Source organism: Pundamilia nyererei, unplaced genomic scaffold (assembly GCF_000239375.1).
Source record: "Pundamilia nyererei isolate P.nyererei 1_Seehausen unplaced genomic scaffold, PunNye1.0 scaffold00021, whole genome shotgun sequence".
Taxonomy (NCBI): domain Eukaryota; kingdom Metazoa; phylum Chordata; class Actinopteri; order Cichliformes; family Cichlidae; genus Pundamilia; species Pundamilia nyererei.
The window spans coordinates 2,222,798-2,240,802 of NW_005187422.1; the positions used below are offsets into that span (position 1 = coordinate 2,222,798).

At 41.0% G+C, this 18,005-nt stretch overlaps 1 protein-coding gene across 1 annotated transcript; it reads left to right on the plus strand.

Moving 5' to 3' along the window:
• Positions 1-4,033: 4,033 nt before the first annotated feature.
• bin2b (bridging integrator 2b) lies at positions 4,034-17,404 on the plus strand. The gene is made up of 12 exons (XM_005726659.1): positions 4,034-4,469; positions 6,705-6,785; positions 7,701-7,755; positions 8,170-8,264; positions 10,186-10,281; positions 10,405-10,512; positions 10,616-10,701; positions 11,433-11,508; positions 11,594-11,676; positions 13,501-14,125; positions 14,283-14,375; positions 17,194-17,404. Exons 1-12 carry the CDS (start codon positions 4,377-4,379, stop codon positions 17,305-17,307), a joined length of 1,605 nt encoding a protein of 534 aa, XP_005726716.1. The 5' UTR covers positions 4,034-4,376; the 3' UTR covers positions 17,308-17,404.
• Positions 17,405-18,005: the final 601 nt, after the last annotated feature.

The window sequence follows — 18,005 nt, forward strand, 5'->3', positions numbered from 1 at the left end:
TATGTTTATGTGCTAAAAGAGAAATCATTTCCTTGTAGCTAAAACTATTCTGAAATACAATCTTACTAATTCATCTATAGAAGGCATTTTTAGAGGGTACAGCAACCGCACCAGTTTGCTTTGAAATAAGTATAATCTCCACATTTTTCTCAAAATGATCAATAATATATTTATTTCTCTTAATTTGGCCCTAATAGTCCACAGTAGTTTTACAACTACTCTTTCAAGAATTTTTGAGATTAAAGGAAGTTTGGAGATTGGCCTATAGCTGGGATAGTTGGATCAAGTGATGGATTTTTAAGAAATATTTTAAGGCTTATGGTGTTTACCTGTGAGTCACTAACCCAACAACAGATGGTTTTTCTTTTCTCCAGGACCTGCCAAAATGTCCCCAAAAGGCAGAAACATCTACCCTACAATAACTCTAAACAAACCTTCTGTCCACATGAAGTTAGAAGGAACTTTTAATCACTTAGCAGTGAAATAAATCACCTCCTCACTCTAATGCACACTATAGCTACTTGTCCTCATCTTAGCCTAAAACTAACTTTACATGATTGATACATGTTTTTCACTGAGGTCTGTCCCAACAAAATGAATGAGTAATACAAGTACACACACACACCTATAAGTTGCTGCACTGGTATGTGGTTACGACTGTATTTCCCCAGTACGACCACACCTTTGTTAAAGCATGGCAATAAACCATTAACATGTAACATCCAGATACTGGATAGTAGGACGAATGTATAACAAGTTTTGGTGACATTTATTCATACACTATTACATTTATTTTTGTACATGTGAGATATTCATATATTAATAAATAATTAGATATGTTAAGTTACAGCTAGATGAAGCTAAAATATTATACAAAGTAACTAAAATGAGCCTATCACCACCCCCATCAAGATAGCAAAATATGGAGCCAGTAAAACTTGATCTACTGCCCACACTTCATGTGTTCACAGAGTTTCCCAGAATTTGTACTTTCTTCATAATCTTCATCACAAACAGAATAAGAAATAAATGAGGAGAGCAGGGTTAACAATAGTTCCCAAATAGCTTTAAAGTTCCCTAAAGGTCTAATTAAACAGCCTTCTGTGAATATTAGCTGAATTTAACAATCAGCCGTGATTGTCTGACCTTGTTCTGTTATTATGCTGTAGGATGTATCATAACATATTAGTCATAGTGTCAAGAAGGAGATGTGTCAATAGCTTCCTATCAGCAAACGTGTTAGGAAGTCAGAGCAGTTTCCAGGAATCCTTTTTTTTTTTTTAAATAGGGAGAGTTGATTGCCTGGAATAACTGTCGTGCAAAGTGTTTAAACAGGCATTGATGTTCTTTGCTGGAATAAAAATACATAGTACTGGATTGGGTTTATTGATTACTTATGTACTATGTTATAATGTAGATATAGAGGATTTATATTTTTAAAAGGTGCAAAATAATAAGCAGTTAAATATAAATCTGACTGAGATGCTTTGCCATAAACTTAAACAGACCGTTCATGCTTGCAAAATCTCAAATGTGGCTGAAACCAGTTCTGCAAAAAACAGCATTGTGGACAACTAATTGCCAGTTAATGCAAAAACTTGACTGGACTTCAAGACCGTCATTAGGTTTAGGAGGAATTTCTTTTTCCCATAGGATCAGGTAAGTTTGGATAACTTTTCCCCCTTAATAAATAAAATCATTTAAGAACTGTATTTTAACTTGGGTTATCTTTGTCTAATCTTAAAATGTATTTGATAATCTGGAGCATGTAAGTGTGACTAATATGCAAAAAAGGAAGGAGGTGAATATTTTTTTACTGCATTGTATGTAAGCTAATAACAAAGAAGTTTGTGAAAACAGAACAACTTATTCGCATTTAAGTAGAAATGTGAAAACACCAGCTGGATGAAACATGTAATTATGGAAAATATTCAAAGTATTGTCATTTTAAAAAGATTTAAAGTTACAATGTCTAAAATATCACCACTAGATGTCAGCAGATTGCAGCTGAATTCTGTTTTACCACTTCCCAATTCAAGCATGCAATGATGTTTTTATGCTAGCTGTGTGCCCCCTGCGTGGGTGTTGAGCAAAGCAACCAATATGGCAAGTATACCTTAGTCCTAGCTACAGTAGCCACTGTAGAACAAAAAGCTCTGGCAGCCATTCATCTGTAGCGAGTGTAGGCTGTCAGGAAGCTCACGTCATGTGTCAATATGTGTCCGTGTTTGTTTACTCTGGAGGAGGCTGTAAAACTTTGTGAAAGAGTCTGACTGGAGATGGTCCGTGAAGCTTGCTGCTGGGGAGCGCTGCTGTTAGCTGCTGTTAGCTGCTGTTAGTGACGCCTTCTTTTAAATGGATATAATCTTGTTGTTTTAAATAACTTTTAAGTAACTGCTGTGCTCATAAGGAAGCAATAAATAATTTTATTAGGTTATTTAAAAACATTGTACATTGATTATGTTGTACAATGTTGACACACTGATTAGGGTGTAATTACATCTTAAAAATACATAGGAGCAGGCGCCAGTTTGTGTAAGCCGCCATGTTGACTCATCATCTTGAATACAGTGGCCAAGATAGACATTGCAGTTCCACCTAATCACATTTTATGTATGTGGCTAGATTGTTGTGGTTTAAAGATCACAGATGGCTCTTTCAAACTACACACAGCCATTTAATAGATACAACAAAGTGCTGGAAACACTCCCCAGAGATTTTGAGCCATAATGATCTCATAGCATCACACAGTTGCTGCACATCCATGATGCAACGCTCTTATTTCCCCACATCGCAGGGGTGCAGTTTTGGATTAAAATCTGGTGACAGTGGAGGCATTTGAGTACAGCAAATTCATTGTTATGTATAAGAAACCAGTGTCAGATGATCTGAGCTTTGTACCATGTCAGAAGATGGGTACACTGTGATCATAAAGGGACAGAAGTGGCCAGCAACAATACTCAGCTGGGCTGTGGCATTTAAATGATGTTTAGTTGGTACTAAAGAACCCAAAGTGTGCCAAGAAAACGTCCTCCACACCATTAGATCACCAGTGTACTGAACTGTTGATAGAAAGCAGGTGAAGTCATGCATTTATGTTGCTTACACCAAATTCTGACCCTACCAAGTTCAGAATGTTAGAGCAAACACTGAGACTCATCAGACAAGACAGCGTATTTCCATCTATTATCCAGTTTCAGTGAGCCTGTATGGACTTCTTAGCTGACAGGAGTGGCACGCGGTGTAGTCTTCTGCTGCTGTAGACCATCTGCTTCAAGGTTTGACCAGAGATGCTCTTCTGCATACCTTGGTTGTAACGAGCGGTTGTATGAGTCACTGTTGTCTTCCTATCAGCTCCAAACTGTCTAGTCATTCTCCTGTGACATCAACAGCAGCTTTCTGAGCATTTTGCCCAGATCACTGCTGCTCACTAAATATCTTCTTCAAACCCTGGAGATGGTGGTGTTGGAAAATCCGAGTAGGTCAGCAGTTTCTGAAATACTCAAACCAGCCCGTCTGGTCACCAACAACCACGCCATATTCAAAGTCACTTAAATAGCCTTTCTCGCCCATTCTTGATGGGCAAGAAAGGCTATTCAAGTGACTGAACATGTGATTGAACAGCTAATGGTAATGGACTGTTTCTTATATAGCGTTTTTCTACTCTCCCGGAGTATCAAAGCAGTTTAGACAACATGCCACATTCACCCATTCACACAAGCACTGTCTTCTATGCTTCTAGTGCTTACTAACATTCACACACATTCATACTCCGATGGAATCGAACCACCATTAGCTTTTTATAATTATTTGAACATTATAAAAAGTACCTAATGAAGTGGCCAGTAAGCGTACAGATCCGATTATTCCTTTATATATGAATAACAATATTCGACCGTAAAGAAATCTCCGGTCAGACATATATAATATGAAAGGCTGATACGTGAGGTCTTGTGTAATTCTCTTTGAAAAAATAAAAATAATTGGCAGCATCATCTGCTGCCGCTAACCCTCACCCTGCCCGCCTACGTCACGTCGCTGAATCAGCTGCGCTGCACCACAGAAGCGTAATTTACGCACATAATTTTCAGGTGAGTTTTCGCTGGAAGAGTTTACCTGGCCGCAGGTGCAGGAGTGGATTTCTCAACTCTTACGTGACGTGTTTTCAGCAGATGAAAACACGCAGGAACGTTTCCAAATGGCCTAATTTCTTTGACAAGTCGCAACAGGACGAGCTGACTGATCTCTGGCTGCGCGCGCGCGTTTTGACATTGTGTTGCTCCACCTCCGCCTACAACAGCTGAAGTCGCAGTTGAATCGCACGGAGGAAGCGCATAGCAGTCAGGGAGGAGAGAGAGACAGCGCGACAGCTGACGATGGCGGAGAATAAGATGGGCCCGAACCTCCAGGCTGGAGCCGGAATCTTCGCGAAACGGGTCCAGAAGTCCTTGAACCGAGCCCAGGAGAAGGTGAGCCAGAGGAGATCCACTTTTTTAAAAAGTTTCACTGAGCCCACGCAACTTCTTGACAGTGCCCGAAAGTCACTGCCACGGCTCTGTTAAACTATGAGACGGACACATTGAGCTTGTTTTATTAAGCTGTTCGGTGTTGAGGGCTGGAAAAGCCAGTATGAGAGAGGGAGAGAGACCTTGGCATCATGTTCCCACGATGACAGGCTTCTGAAATCGTGTTTCGCTTCTAAGCAGGGTGATTGGTTAAAAAAAATCCCCCACTGATTTCACTTTTGTAATCTGTGTGTGTGTGTGTGTGTGTGTGTGTGAGAGAGAGAGAGAGAACTGCTCGACTTCATCACTGCCGTCTTTTCGGCTGTGTTTCGTTGGATGGTTTGTAAGGGCATCAATCAATCTGGACGCGTTTACGCACTGTGATCCTGACCACAAGACAGCATTCAAAGCAGTCTGCACACTGTGCTGTACCAGACTGAGCCACTTACTCCAGTTCATGCGTGTGGGTTCACCGTTAACCTCACTAAACTGGCCCCTTTTTTAACCACTAATAAAACGGTAGCTTAGATTTCCCCCGTCTGAGCAACATGCTGTTGTTCACTGCTATGCAGCTGTGTGCGGACACAGAAATGCTGCTACTTCCTGACTGTGCACTTCCTCTCACTAGCTGTGTCTTTCTCGGTTTGTGGTCAACAAACTTGAATTCACCACTCCACCTAAAAGCAGCAGCTACAAAGGCTTGCTTTTTCGGTACAGTGAAGACTAAAGGGCTGTTTTGGGGCGACTCTGTGATTTCTGTGGTGGTAAATTAAAGAATGGGCATGATGATGAGAGCTTTTATATGCAGATTTCAAGTCAAAGGTTTCAAACAGCTGCACTCGTTGGGCGGTGAAGGGCTCAGAAAAAGTTAGCCACATGTGTCTGGTTAAGTTTTGGGACGGGTGTAAATGGTGCTCTATGTAGAGTGTTAGTCTGGTTAGGTCAGTATATCCACACTGTCAGATCCACTTTACATGACACAGGTTTATTTTGTTATGTTGAAAGTGTGTGTATCACTGCATGCCGTGGTCACAAACCTTTAAAGAATCAACATCATCTGTATTTTCTGTGTTTGCAAAACCTATTTTAAAGTTTTTTTTTCAATTTGAGCCTCAAAAATTCATCATTCAGTGATTCAGCAGCCAGATGCTGGAGGCAGAGTTTAATATATAGTTTTTTAAAAATATGTAATTTGGTTATAGATTGTATTTTAAAGGTGGTGACAAAGTGGTGTAAACTTTCTAATGGCTGTCAGGGGGCAACATGGCTGGTTGCAGATCAGACATGTTGAACATGTCCTACATGTCTGTGACCTCAGTAAACGTCTGGACACAGATGCTGGTTTCAAGTCTTAGTGAAAAAAGCATGATGTTAATCTTGTAAATTACGGTCTTTCTTAGGTTCAGAACAGATGACAATGCAGGGTGTGATTTAGGGTGGGCCTACCATGTGATTAGCAAGGTGCTGCAGTATGAGCATTCAGGATCCTTTGGTTTCTTAGCTCATCTTGTCTCGTTTCAAAACATCAAGTTGGCGGCAGCCAAAATGCCAATCTTGAACTTTCAGAATGAAAGTCTGTAAACCACTGGTGATGTGATGGGAGCCGTTTTTTGTTTACAGTCTATGCACTAAACAGACCATTTGAATGTGAGGGAATGTCGGTGCTCTCCTGTTGTGGGCGCCCTTGAAGCAGAGCTACTAAATAACTAGAGGACCAAGCTGAAATGTTTTTTTTACTACGTGTTGGACATCATTGTGGACCTAATATACAGTATCTGCAAAAACATCATGTGAAGGAAAACTCAATGAATTAGGTTTAATGTTATTGCATTTATATAGTGTTAAAAAAAAAAAAAAGGCGTTACAAATGGTGGAGCTGAACTACACAACACAAACAATCACCCATAAAGTAACTCAACAGTTCTGTGGGAGATTCAGGTGTGTTATACCTGCTAAATATTGGTAAAATTAGGTGAGGTCTGGTGAACTTACTACTTGCAGTTCCTAATTTTTCTATTTGCTTTCTTCAAATTCCAACTTTAGGTGATATTATTTAGTTGCACTTGCATGTACTCTACAACACCTGTAGGCAGGCTTTGATATAGTTTAACTTTAATCTGTATGAGCACAATCTGTAGAAACCTCTCGTGGCATATTGTTAAAATTTACTCAATCTGATTTCTTTTTTTATGCTTTCAGGTTCTTCAGAAACTGGGCAAAACTATGGAAACCAAAGATGAGCAGTTTGAGCTCTGTTTCCAGAACCTCAACAAACAGCAGGTACTCAACAGCGTAACCACAGTTTCTAAATGGTAGTCTTCTGCTTTCTGCTCTACAACCTTGATAAAACCCCTTTAACATCTTTAATCTCGAAGCTCATTTGTTTCCCTTTACCAAAATTCTTCACATAATTGCAACAGGGCCAAAAAGTGTTTTGTGTCTTTTTTTCCCTGCACTGACGTGCCAACTCACAAGTTCAGGCAATCATCCTGGCCTTGAAAACAGGAAATGCAAGACGGAGCTCCTGCCTATTTTCTTATCTGTTCTGTGTAAATACGACTTACTATGTCTCCCCTAGAGATCTGTGTGCAGCATTACCCTAAATTGTGAAAGAGCTGTCATTTAAGAAAGGTTTTTACAGGCTGACGAACTGAAAGCCTCAGACTGGCCTTTCTGAACAGCTCTAAATGTAGACTACTTAAAATTTAGAAAAGAGGAAGCAAAAGTGCTTTCATTTTAAAAGTAACAAAATGCCTTCATTTATTGTTGCGTACTGGTGATCTGTATTCCATTAATACTGTATTAATACTGTAATCGCTGCCACTGTTGGGATTCTGTTGCTCAGGTTTTAAGTTCACCGAGTGGCAAACAACTACACTACATACTGCAGGGAAGTTGCCGAAGAGCAACAGGAAGGAAGTCTACCCACTGACACTCCATGCTGCTTTCACTTCACAAAAGCCACATAAGATATTGTGATTGTTATTTAATTTAAGCTCCAAGTTGTGGTGAGATTGCAAGGAGCTGTGATGTCAAGCAAACTGATGCAGAGAGAGTTTCACAGCAAACTAACAGCCTGCAGTCCAGCTGAAGCACACTGATGTCAAGGAAATGATGCAGCACAATTTTCTTATATTGTCCAACCGTTACTGGGCGTCACTGAATTGAACTTTTCTCCTTTCTTCCTGCACGCAGATCGACGGAAGCAGGTTGTTTAAAGATGTCAAAGCCTACTATGCAGCAGTGAAAGGTGGGTTTGCAAAGCATGGATTGAATCCCCAGTCTTACTGATGGAGAAGTTGAAAACTAGGGAAGTGAAAGTCTTCTATTTTTTTTTGTGGGAGACTTTTGCAATCCTGTCTGTGCTACCAAGTTGTAAAGATCCCTGATCCCGCCTTAAAAAAAAATAGCAGACGCAGCATATGTGAGTCATGTATGAGAAACCGTTGTTTTTCATGTTGTCAGCTTTTGCGCCTGCATTGTGAGCTCCAGTCAGGAAACTAGTGTTGTTTTGGCCTTTGTAATGTGGGTGCAGCAGCAGCACCAGAAACATTAAAAACAATACCACCGTGGTGCTGTTTGTGCTGCCAGAAGGTAGATGGGCTTATTCCCATGGAGTCATGACTACATTTTAAGATTTCCTTTTTTTTCTTCCTTTTTACAGGCATGCATGAGACATCTAAGCGGCTATCCCAGACGCTGAGCGACATCTATGAATCGGACTGGGATGGAGTGAAAGATCTCGCTGTTATAACAGAAGTAGGATTATGATGCAGCCACTGTTTTATTTGGGAAGTCCCACTTTGGTTGTGTCTCCCCCCCCTTGTGGCATGGTACCTAAATGCCACAAGCACAGATTGGGATCTGACTGTTTGAACACTTATCAGCCACAAGTTAGGCCAGCCCTTCTTTGTCATCAATCTACTAACTCTAATTTACAATTTGGGCATTATTTGTCTTCGCCATGACTACAAACGAGCAAATGGGGCAATAAACTGATACGAAAATTGTTTACTGAGGGCATGGATTAATTGAGAAGAAGGCTAATTTTTCCATAGATTTCTGTACAACCAGACTATAAAGGATTTGCCCCCTGCTGGCCATTATTAAGAATGCTAGTGGCAGAGGTTTCTTCCTGTTAAAAGGGAGTTTTTCCTTTCCACTGTCGCTAAGAGCTTGCTGACAGGGGGTCATCTAATAGTTGAAGTTTTCTGTGCATTATTGCGGAGTCTTTAGCTTGCAGTTTAAAGCACCTTGAGGTGATTGTTGATTTAGGTGATGTTGACTGTGATTTGGCGATTCATAAATAGAATAAAATTGAACTGAATCCTACTGATACAGTTTTTACTTAGGACTACTGTGGATCATGTCATCAATATGTTTCACTGGCTGGAATCACACACTTCTTTAAAATATTAGTGACCTTCATGCAACATGTACTAACAAATACCCACATTTAAATGCAAGTTCACTCTCTGGTGTGAGGTCCAGAAACTCATGAGGAGAGTTTGGATATTATTTTTCTGTCTTGAGCTGCTTGATTCCAAAGTCCTTCTAGATGCAGTTCTCACCAGCTGCTCAATGCAAAGAGTTGACACGGAGTCTCTGGCTAAAACAAACAGTCTGAAATTCGATAATAATTATTATGTTTACCTACATCGTTGCTACAGTGAGCAGGTATATCTGCCACTGCACAGCTGAACTCAACTGTGCTGTGATGTAGTTGTGAAGAAATTCGCCTTACAAATGAAATATCCCTGGTTCTGGGAGGAGAAGGGAACGGGTCACAAGCTAGAGTACTGCTAGTGCTGGTCCCAATCCCAGATAAATGGGAGTGTGAGTAAGGACGGGTATCCAGTGTAAAATTTCTGCCAAATCAAACATGTGGTTCTGTTTGGTGTGGTGACCTCATGGGAAATAAAGGAGCAGCTAAAAGTACCTTCATCTAGAGTCAAATAGTCAAGCATGTTATACCCATTGAATACAGATATTATATTATATTATAGTATTTCTGCTAAATATAATAATTCTCCTAAATTCCTGTATTTCTGAGAAGTTATCATGTTTGTGCTAAGTTACAATATTTCTGCTAAGTTTTGCTATGTTATAGTGTTTCTGCCAAGTATTATGTTTCTTCTAAGTTATTGCAGTTCTGCTAAGTAATTACATCTTTGCTAAGTTGTTATGCTTCTGCAAAGTTATTACAGTTTTCACAACTTTTCAGCTTTTTCAGCTAGTTTCAGCAGACAGCTTCAGCCGTACAGCTTCACACAGCATTTTTGCAGGAAATGCAAATTTTCTAGTTGTCTTAAATATTTATATGAGACATTCAAAATTAGACTAATGCTAGTTTAGCAGCAATATGTCAAACACAGACCATGGAATGTCAATAAAAATATCTTTGTAAGGATGAAATAACAATGGATGGAGAGCACTGGGCAAGTACTGGAAGCCTGGAATGTCCACTGTTGACTAACTGTCAACTATAAAGCGAGGGCCTTGTCACTAATTATTTTGTGGATGGGACGGTTTCCATTAGTAAGTCAGCTGTCACACTGGACAAACTGCGACTGAAGCTTTCCATAATGTGCAACACTGTTTGTATGCTTGCCTATTTGTGGCTTAGTGCAATGGGAACAAGAGTTTTTAACTCTAATGTGGCACCATCTGTTTTTCTTAGAGTGAAGACTTGCTGTGGAACGACTATGAAGAGAAGATAAATGACCAGCTTGTCCGCACCATGGAGAACTATACAAGCCAGTTTCCTGAAGTCAAGGTAAGCCGACGCTCAAATGAGTCCTGCAGAACTGCAAGGGGACGCTAAAACAGCTACTTTGGTCTCTCAGATGCTAAGAGGTCTTTGAATTTCTGTGTTCACTTTGGAAAAACTGTTTTTCAGGAACGAGTTGCCAAGCGTGGACGGAAACTGGTGGACTATGACTCAGCACGACACCACCTGGAGGCGCTGCAGGGTGCAAAGAAAAAGGATGAAGCTAAAATAGCCAAGGTAGCATTACTGTTAAAGCCTGCGCAGCACAGACGTGCAGTGTGCCGCTGACAAAGACGTCTGATCTCGACTGTATTTTCTTCTTTTAAATCCTCCTTAACAGGCAGAAGAGGAATTCAACAAAGCTCAGAATGTCTTTGAAGAAATAAATAACGAGCTGCGCGAGGAGCTGCCTGTTCTCCATCAGAGGTATGCTTCAGCAGCAAGTAGACACAGGACTAGCTCAGTGGGAATCTGGATCATGAGTGGATAAATAAAAGTAGAATATGGATGTAGGTTTTTAAGACTTGCATATTTCGACCATTCTTATATGAAATCACCTTTCAGATGAAATTTATACAGATTTGTATTATTTTGGGAGCTTTTATGTTTGTATTGGATACAAAGTTGAGATGACAGGGTATACACTATATTGACAAGTCCCGGGTCACCTTCACGTCACACCAACAGGAGCTGCTCGGCCGTGGAAACCCATGCCATGAAACTCCCAGTGTGGAGTTTCTGTGCTGATGTTAATACTTCATGTGGTTTGCCACTTGGTGGCTGAGTTGTGGTGACTCCTAAAGGCTTGCACTTTGCAATAATACTACTTGATTGTGGAATATTTAAGAGGGAAGACATTCCACAAATGGACATTTTGCAGTGGTAGCACCCTATTACGGTACCACACTGGCATTCAGTTAACCTTTTAGAACAATCCATTATTTCACATGTTTATAAAGGGTAGACTGCATAGCTAGGTGCTTGATTTTATACACATGTAGCAAAGAGACTGAGAACAGCTGAATTAAAAGAGAAAGATGTGAACCAATATTTACGTGGCTTATATGTTTAAAGGTACGTCAGCCAGTATAACTGAACCTAAGAAAAGTGTCATGTGGACAAACTGAAAGTTCAACTTTGTCTTTTTGTCTGTGCAGTCGGATAGGTTGCTATGTGACGGTCTTCGAAAACATTTCCAACCTGAGGGATGTTTTCTATAAAGAAATGAGCGGGGTAAGATGTCACACATCGCCTTCAACTTCCTCACTCTCTCACCGGCAATGTGAATTGAAGGTGGACGGTGTGCTTGTGTTTACAGTTGAACCGTGAGCTGTACAATGTGATGAAGAAACTGGAGACTCAACACTCGGGCAAAGCTTTCATCATCAAGGGCCTGAACAGGTAGGGTGTTCTGCTGCACATGTTGCATCATTTGTGGCAGCTGTGTGCGCATTAAGAAATGTCTTGTCTTGAAATGCATACAAACTCTGTCTCTCAGGCTTAAAATAGTCTCCCGTGAAACCAAAATAATAACTGAAAGATGCTAAAATGGTTCTTACAGCTGAGAGGAGATGAAAACAATGGGAGATAATGTGGGTAGAGTAGAGACCTCCATTGCTCTCATTGTGTTGCCCAAATGTGGACACTTGTTTTTAGAGTTGTTTGTTTCTGTGTCGGAAGCGATAAGATGGCCACATAGGCGAGTGGAAGGTGTTGCATACATAGCCTTGCAAAAGTTTTATCTTTGAAATAAATGACACAGACATGCAAGGGTTTGGCACAAAAGTGTTTGTATTCGTATAAGAACGCTCAGTTCTTCATGAAACCAAATTAAATGAAATACTCTAACCACATTTTTTTTTTCTCTGACCACAATTTTTTCTAACTTGCATCCTGTACTGATGCTTCTGGGAGATTGTTCTTCGTGTTTTTGCGATTTTCGCCCATACTGGATCTTTAAATGGGCTGTAACTCAACAAACAACAAAACCTCAAACTAGCATCCACTTTCAGTGCTTCCTATCTTGTAGACTGAGGGTTGGGGAACTCCAGGCCTCAAGGGCCGGTGTCCTGCAGGTTTTAGATGTATCCAACACAGCTGATTTAAATGGCTAAATTACTTCCTCGACTTGTCTTGAAGTTCTCCAGAGGCCTGGTAATGAACTAATCATTTGATTCAGATGTGTTGACCCAGGGTCTAGAACCTGCAGGACACCGGCCCTTGAAGCCTGCAGTTCCCCACCCCTGTTGTTGACAATGAAACTTTGTAGAGGGGGATGATGTGGATCCATTTTAGCTCTTCATTAAGCCGGAAGGCCTTGCTTTTTCAGTGTGAAAACTACCATCATTTAAATTAAAGACAAATTAAATTCAAAGCATTTTGAGAATCTCAAAAATCCTAAAAGTGTCCTAAAGTATTTCTCCAGTGTGTCAACCACAGGCTTCAGAATATACAGTACTGCTTTGGTTTATTAATTATTTTTGTATGGGGGGAAAAAAACAACAAATTTGCACCTTCGATTAAACCATTTAAAGCTTTTTGGTGAGGCATGTTTGGTATTACGAGTAAAAATCTTTCACTATGAAACACAGAGGAGTCTAAGATATGTTATGCAATAATATTTGGCCCATGCGTTCACTTTTCTTTGATGCACTTTTGGCTATTTCTCACAGTGCTGCTGACACATATTAGCCACAGCTCATTCTCATTAGGGCTAAATGTCAGGTATACTATAGGCCCAGATGTGTCTGCTTGATGCTGTGCAGTATTAGTTGAATTGGATCAAATTATAAAGGTGTTCTGAGGCAAAAAAACTTGTCAAGAGTGTTCAAGAACTCTCTTGCAGTTGCAGGTCATTGCTCCTTTAACAGGAAAATAACCTAAAACAGAACTCTACAAGTACTGAGGTTGGCTGAAAACACTGTAGGACTGTTGTCTGTTGATTTTTGCCTGCATTCCTCACCGAATTCAGTGCAACTTTGGGTAGAAATGTAACTTGTAGATGGGAGGAAGCCACACTTGGCAAATGACGTGGCGTTTGCTTCAGCGTCAAGAATAGCAAACTGATACTTGACTGCAACAAAGTCCACTGATTTCACAGAAAATTCTAGATCTTTAAATTTAAAGGGTTCTGCTACTCTTGGACACTTATTTTTTTTCTTTCCTGTATGCTGGGGTGTTAATGATAACTCGGTCACAAATAATGTGCTTTTGTTCTTTAAATAGCACAAGCAGCAAGTCAAAGAAGAGAAAGTCCCTGGTTATATCCAATCCCATACCCTGCAACACCGCTTTCCCAGCTGACCACGTCTCCGTGCATTCCCAAAACGGCAAAGGTGCTGCACCCTCTTCCCCTGTCCCAAAGACTCAAAACATCGCTGAAGAAAGCATCCCAGCAGAAGAGAGCAGCATCCCTTCGAAAAGTGTTAGCTCATCAGATTCCGATCTCAGCTCGAGTGGCACCGGCTCACCCAAGAGGCAGTCGCTATGTGACAACAGCGACAGGAGCGACACGAGCAGTCAAAATCCAGAGGCAGCAGCTGCGTCGGAGCCCGCTGAAAGCCAGTCAGAAGACAGCAAGGAGGGAGAACCAAAGTCAGAGGCAGCAGCAAGCCAGGAGATCACTGATCCCTCGGATTCTGCTGGTGGCGATGCCCCACATAAGGATGCTGAGAGCGATCCAACATCAGAGGAGGCCAATACCAAACCGGCACCAGTTCCAGCCCCTCGTGTATCCTTCCGCTCCAATGAAAGCCCCCTCTTACCTGCTAAGGAGCAGGAGGATTTGGACGAAGGGTTAGAGTCAGGAGATGACTCGGGTTCCCCCAGTCCACCAGGCTTCCTCTATAAGGTACACACTTAATCTTAAAGCAGCTACAGCTGACATTTCTATAACAGTATAGTCGCCCTAAAATAACCTGGAGAGTCTTAATAATTTGCGTGAGCTAAGCCTTTAAACGTCACAGCCGTGTGGTAATGTGGAATAAAACAGCTTTGTTTTACACCAGGGGGTGGCACTAGAGAGTCACGCAGCATCTGAAGAAGGCCTGCTCCAGTTTGAAGAGGGCGACGTCATCATGGTTCTTGCTGACACTCAACAGGTGTGTTTGTGTAGTGTGTACTTGTAAACCATATCTTACTTCCCATTGCACTCTAGAGATTACACACATCCTGTACATTCTGGACCTGGACATGTCATTTAGGCCACTGTGTTTGTTTGTTTCTGGCCTTTCTGTGTAGGTACTTGCTAACGTGCATTTTATCACATGCCTGCGTATTTCAACCCACCAGCAAATCAAAACAGTCCAGTTGTTTGCAGTGGAGGTGATAGTTTGTACATAGTTTGCTGTGCTGATCAACTTGGAATAGTCGTCAGAATCTATAATCAAACCAAAATGCACTGCAGTTTACACTACACTGTAGTTTGATGTAGTAGACTATGTTCAGCATTCTGAATATCCACAGCAGAGTGTCTGAAATGGCACATGACGCGTTATGGATGTACATCAAATGACAACACAGCAAAATTTCACTTCTGTTCTACTTATTGCATGTTTTTGAACTTTTGCATCATTTTGCGCCTCTGATAACACAAGGTACCAAATTCTTCAGTAGTGAGGATGACCCTAAACCTAACTTCACTTTTTTGCAGTAAATGGTTAGCATAAACAATACTGTGAATGTGCACTAAAATGACAAGGTGATATTTTAACATTTACTACACTAAACAAGCCCACAACAAAAAAATCAGCTTTTAGCCATTTATAGTTAGCATCATCATGGATGCTAAATTTATTTGTTTCTATTACAAAGCCAGTTGTTGCCACTATTGAGGGCATGGCATGCACAGTGTTCCACATTTAACTCTTCTGCACTAAATGGTGGGATAAATAAAACTGTGAATGTACTTGTGCACTAAAATGACAAGGTGTTGGAAGCATGGGATTGGAGAGAGCTTTAACTTTTTGTCACAGCCGTAACAAAAATTGGATTGAGCAGCAGTAAGATGAAGAGGCCTTAATGGTCTGATCCCTGGTTGCCAAATCTGGTCAAAGAGACATGAAACTTCACCTCTCTGGTGGGAAAAGGGCACAAACTAGTGTGAAAGGTTCTGCTTCCCCTGTGGAGCTGCTCTGAGTGAGAGGCCATGTACAGTACAGGGGTGGGGATACTTGTGCTCTTCCAGTTCAGTACTTGTACATTTTTGTACGTTCTGTTTACATTCCTGCTTTCACCTATGGCTGTGAGTAGTGACTGAAAGGAAACTAGAAAAAGTTGCATTTCCTGCAAAAATGCAGTGTGAATGCCATGTAGTGGAATCTGCTGAAAACAGATGAAGAAGTAAAACTATGTGCTGAAAGGCAGTGAAGAAGCAGACATGTTTGCTGAAAAGAGGTGAAAAGCCAAAAATTCTGCTGAAAAGGGGTGAAGAAGCTGAAATTTGTACTGAAAAGAGGTGAAAAAGTTGAACTGTCAGCTGAAAAGAAATGTTGCCATGAGCAGGGTTCGAATCCAGACCTTGTGGTCTCAAGGCGGCTACTCATCTCACTGAGCCAAACTAGTTCTCAGGTAACTGAAAAGAGGTGGAAAAGCTGAAAATTCTGCTGAAAAGAGGTGAAAAAACTGAAATTTGTGCTCAAAACTGGTGAAAAAATTCCATTGAAAACAGTTTGTGCTGAAAACAGCTGCAGAATCTGGTATTTTTGCTGAAAAGGGGTGAAGAAGCTGAAATTTGTGTTGAAAAGAGTTTGAAAAGTTAAAGTGTTAACTGGAAAAAAAAAAAATGTTGCCATAAGCGGGATTTGAACCCGGGCCTCCTGCTCTGAGAACGGCTGTTCATATCACTGAGCACAGCAAAATCAGTGACAACACTGATAATGTGGTCCATTCATTTCAATGGGACAAAAAAATTGCATAAAAAATTTAGTATCTCAAAAAGTATACAAGTTCTGAGCACCAAAAGTCATAGCTGGCATTATCAGAAGTAGCAGAATTTTTTTTTTTTTAAAGATTTGAATGGTGAAAATCGCACAAACTGTGGAAGTAGTTCCACAGCAAAGAAGCATGGAGCAGCTAGAATAAAGTATAAAGAATAAAGAATGCCTTGTTGTTGTTGTTGTCACACAACAAGTAAGACACGTGGCAGAACTGAGCCGTGTCTGAATGATGTCTGGGCTCACCCAGACCTCTTTTATTAAGGAGCTGCTCAGACTAGTGTTACTGATTCCCAGGCATTAAAAGGAGCTAGTCGAGGTGGTTGGGTCATCTGACAGCGATGCATCCTGTGCACCTCCTAGATGAGGCGTTTCAGATATGTCCACCCAGGATGTACCGGAAAGATTGCCTTGGGATCAAGGAACGTCTGGGAATGTCTGCTTATGCTACCTCATGACCCAGACCCGGATGGGAGAAAATGCATGAATGGAGTCTGTAATCAGATGCTGTGAGAAAAAGCTTACTTACAATGATTAAAAACAACAACAACAACAAAACAATGTACACAGGAGACGCACAGGCCTGTTACCCAGAAAAAACAGAATTAATTCATATTAAGAGCTGCTCTGATCAGGATATTTAAATAATAATGGCATTCAACGAGTCCCGAAAAAAAGATGGAAATGCACATTTGGCTTCCCATAGTGACAACTGTTAACCTTCTAAGTTGTTCATAATTTTATATTATCTTTCAACTTCCATGTAGAGGTTATCTAGCATCTTTTCACACTCCTTTTCTGGTCACGGCTGAGTTTGAGTTTACTTTCACGGACTGGTCTCCCAGTCACTGTGTACACAGTGTGGAAATGAATTCAGAAGCACCATTTCACCCTGTTAGTAAATCTTACTGTCATGTCCCGAGTATCTAATCAGAGGGTGGATTTGTTTCCCTGAGTCCTCACATGTGTTTACTGTGTCTTGCAGGAGGAAGGTGTGGTGAGGGGGGTCAGGGAGCAGAGCTGGAACGAGCACCAGGATGCAGAAAATCACTCCGGGATCTTCTCGGAAAAACTTATCCGACCCATTAAAGAAGAGTGAGGCAATAGTCACTGCTCGGTCTGTAATCTGTTTCTTCTTCCATCAGGCACTTCTGGTGACTCACACACGCGCACACACGCGCACACACACAGCCTCACACACACAGCCTCACACACACAGCCTCACACACACAGCCTCACACACACACACTGAGAGGGAGTGAACCCATATGTTATGGGTGCAGAAGCTGTCCAAACAAATGAGCACAATTCCCACGTGGTTTCCCTCATGCTATGATGTTGCAACTTGTGGAACAAAAGCGAACGAGCCGAAGAACATTTTGTAAAAGACATTTGGAAATCTTAAGGCATTTTGCTCTCTTTGGATCTATGAGAAACTGTGAAAAATGTTTTTAAGCCCATGTTATTATCCTGTGTAATGTTTCCTAATAAAGTTGTAAGAAAAAAAAAGTTGTTGTTCTGATGTAAGATTTTAACAAAGTAGGTTTCATTTGCTGTATGTTTTTAAATAAAGCATAATGTCGCTGCAGGGCCGCTGATAAACAGCCTGAGCCCGAGAAAGAGCTGCAGTGATTCACTCGAAAGGAATGTGAAAATATTGTCAGGACCTGAAACTCGAGACACATTGACTGATCGACTGTGAGAGCTTTTTGGAAGTGGGATCTGTCAAATATTAAAAACAAACAAAAAGCTGGGGCAGACTACCCTCAGCCTGGCAGCTCTGTCGTTTGAATGAGA

Excerpts from the sequence above, each read along its gene's own strand:
- bin2b (XM_005726659.1), top strand. The coding sequence starts at position 4,377 with ATGGCGGAGAATAAGATGGGCCCGAACCTCCAGGCTGGAGCCGGAATC. Across the intron at positions 7,756-8,169 it reads CTACTATGCAGCAGTGAAAG|GCATGCATGAGACATCTAAG; the intron begins GTGGGTTTGCAA and ends TCCTTTTTACAG. Across the intron at positions 11,677-13,500 it reads ATCATCAAGGGCCTGAACAG|CACAAGCAGCAAGTCAAAGA; the intron begins GTAGGGTGTTCT and ends TTCTTTAAATAG.